Genomic DNA, 2330 nt, shown 5'->3' with positions numbered 1-2330 from the left:
ATCCCACGATCACTGATGAAGCTCCATCTCCGAAGAGTGCTTGTCCCACCAACGAGTCCAAGTGTGTTTCACGGGGTCCACGAAAGGTGACAACTGTGATCTCAGAACACACCACGAGAACGCGTGCTCCAACATTGTTTTCAGCAAGGTCTTTAGCGAGACGAAGCACGGTGCCACCAGCAAAACAACCTTGATGGTATAACATGAACCTTTTGGTGGATGGTTTGAGGCCTAAGAGCCTGACAAGTTGGTAATCAGCACCAGGCATGTCTACGCCCGAGGTGGAGCAAAATATGAGATGAGTAATATCTGATCTTGCCCTGCCCCATTCCTTTAAGGCTTTAGATGCTGCCTTCTCACCAAGCTTAGGAACCTCCTCGACCAGTATGTCTTGTCGTGCATTCAACGATGGTTCCTCGTAAGTGCTTATGTTGGGGTTTTCTTTCAGCATTTTTTCAGTCAGGTGGATGTACCGTTTCTCTATCATAGACTTCTCACCTGTTGTTGTCACAAAAATTCTTATCTCAGTTTTAATTCAAATCAAAATCACTTTTACTATCCGAATTTAAAGATAACAGTTTTAGAGTTTTTGACGTCTGCATGAAACGGTGGGTTTATATTATATGTAAAATAGAAGAAGTAAAAGTAAAAATGCAAAGACAGTGAGAGTATTAATTATGATAATGAATGAATCTTACATATGCGCTTTAACTTGGCCTTGAGATCGGTCATGTGATCGCTCTTGGTGACTCGAAAGTAATAATCAGTGAAGTCAGATTGGTAAATGCAGTTGGATGGATTTGCAGTGGCAATGGCGAGTATGGTGGCTGGGCCATGAGCTCTTTGTTTCTCTCGGATTTCATACAAATGTGCCATTTTTTGTTGCAGAAGGTTTATACGATTACAGTGTATAAGATGATTACCACAAATCCCTTCTCATCTATTTATAGTATCATTTTCATAACGTTTTCTTAGTAATATCCATGCATGTGCAGTAAAGGGGTTGGTGCCCGCCTCGTGCATATAATATAATACTTACCCAAAGAAAGAAGAAAAATCTACCAAAATATATGAAGTCCCATGCACTTCATGTATGCCATTGGTTTATCAAAATTTTCTTCATGATTATATATATATATATATATATATATATATATATATATATATATATATATATCATGATTATAAATAATTAATAAAAAGTAAATAGATCATCTGCTCATAATTATATAAGGATTTTATAAACAATTAATAAAAATATACACAAATCTGGAAACATATATGGAAGCCTACATCTAAATACGACTAATCAGCATTAAATATCGTTTAATTGAGGTGCTAATTCACAGGGGGACATATATATAAACGAGGGGCATAGATTTTAACAGGATGGAAAAAATAATTCATCCATGAAAATATTTGTGTTTAAAATTTATGATGGAAGATACTTAATAAATATTTTATAAATATCTTTAATGAATACCCATAAATAAGGAATACAAATAATTACTCGTCAAATACAAGTATTTAACTTATAAATATCAGCTAGTTATTAGTAAATTTTATTTAAATATTTTAATAAAAATTTAAGTGATCAAAACAAAATTTTTAGTAAAATAATATTAATCATTGAAGTTTTTAAAAAATTGACTTAATATGAAAGACTGATTTTTTAAAATTTATATTTTAACATAATTCATTTAAATTTATTTTCTAAAAGACAAATTTATTTACATTAATATTATTTTCATTTAAAATTTGAAAAATAAAGTGTAAAAACATTTCGTAATTTCTATATATATATATATATATATATATATATATATATATATATATATATAAACTATAAATATTTTCAAAAATAAGAAAGAAAAAACAGATAAGCGAACATATTTTCTTTATACAAGACAATGATTACCGGTACTCAACCCGTTGTTAGACTTTAATTGGTGGACAATATTCAAGGAATAATTAAATAAGATGATTACCGGTACTCAACCCATTGTTAGACTTTAATTATTGGACAATATTCAATAAATATTTGGTTATAAACAAGACTATTAGATTTAGCGTAAGATAAATAATTTTCAGTGATGAAACCTACCCATACATTAATTTAGATAACGTATCATCATGTATTAATGTTTGATGTTTTAAGATACTTTATTAATATTTATTAATGCCTAATTAATAAAACAGTAATATTTTTATGATAACAATAGTTTACATTTATTTTAAGTTAACGATATATATATATATATATATATATATATATATATATATATATATATATATATATATATATATATATATATATATATATATATATA

The 2330-nt window shown here is 28.8% G+C and overlaps 1 protein-coding gene across 1 annotated transcript; it reads right to left on the bottom strand.

Moving 5' to 3' along the window:
* Nucleotide 1: 1 nt before the first annotated feature.
* On the bottom strand, nucleotides 2-979 carry LOC106778834 (chalcone synthase; the record flags this gene model as incomplete). Its single annotated transcript, XM_022776329.1, has 2 exons — nucleotides 699-979; nucleotides 2-498 (listed from the first exon to the last, which is right to left on the bottom strand). Coding segments are annotated over exons 1-2 (675 nt in total), but the record flags the coding sequence as incomplete, so codon positions are not given.
* Nucleotides 980-2330: the final 1351 nt, after the last annotated feature.

The sequence above is a fragment of the Vigna radiata genome, unplaced genomic scaffold (assembly GCF_000741045.1).
Source record: "Vigna radiata var. radiata cultivar VC1973A unplaced genomic scaffold, Vradiata_ver6 scaffold_184, whole genome shotgun sequence".
NCBI lineage: Eukaryota > Viridiplantae > Streptophyta > Magnoliopsida > Fabales > Fabaceae > Vigna > Vigna radiata.
The sequence above is the reverse complement of the archived record's forward strand: the minus strand, read 5'-3'. Positions and strand labels throughout refer to the sequence as shown.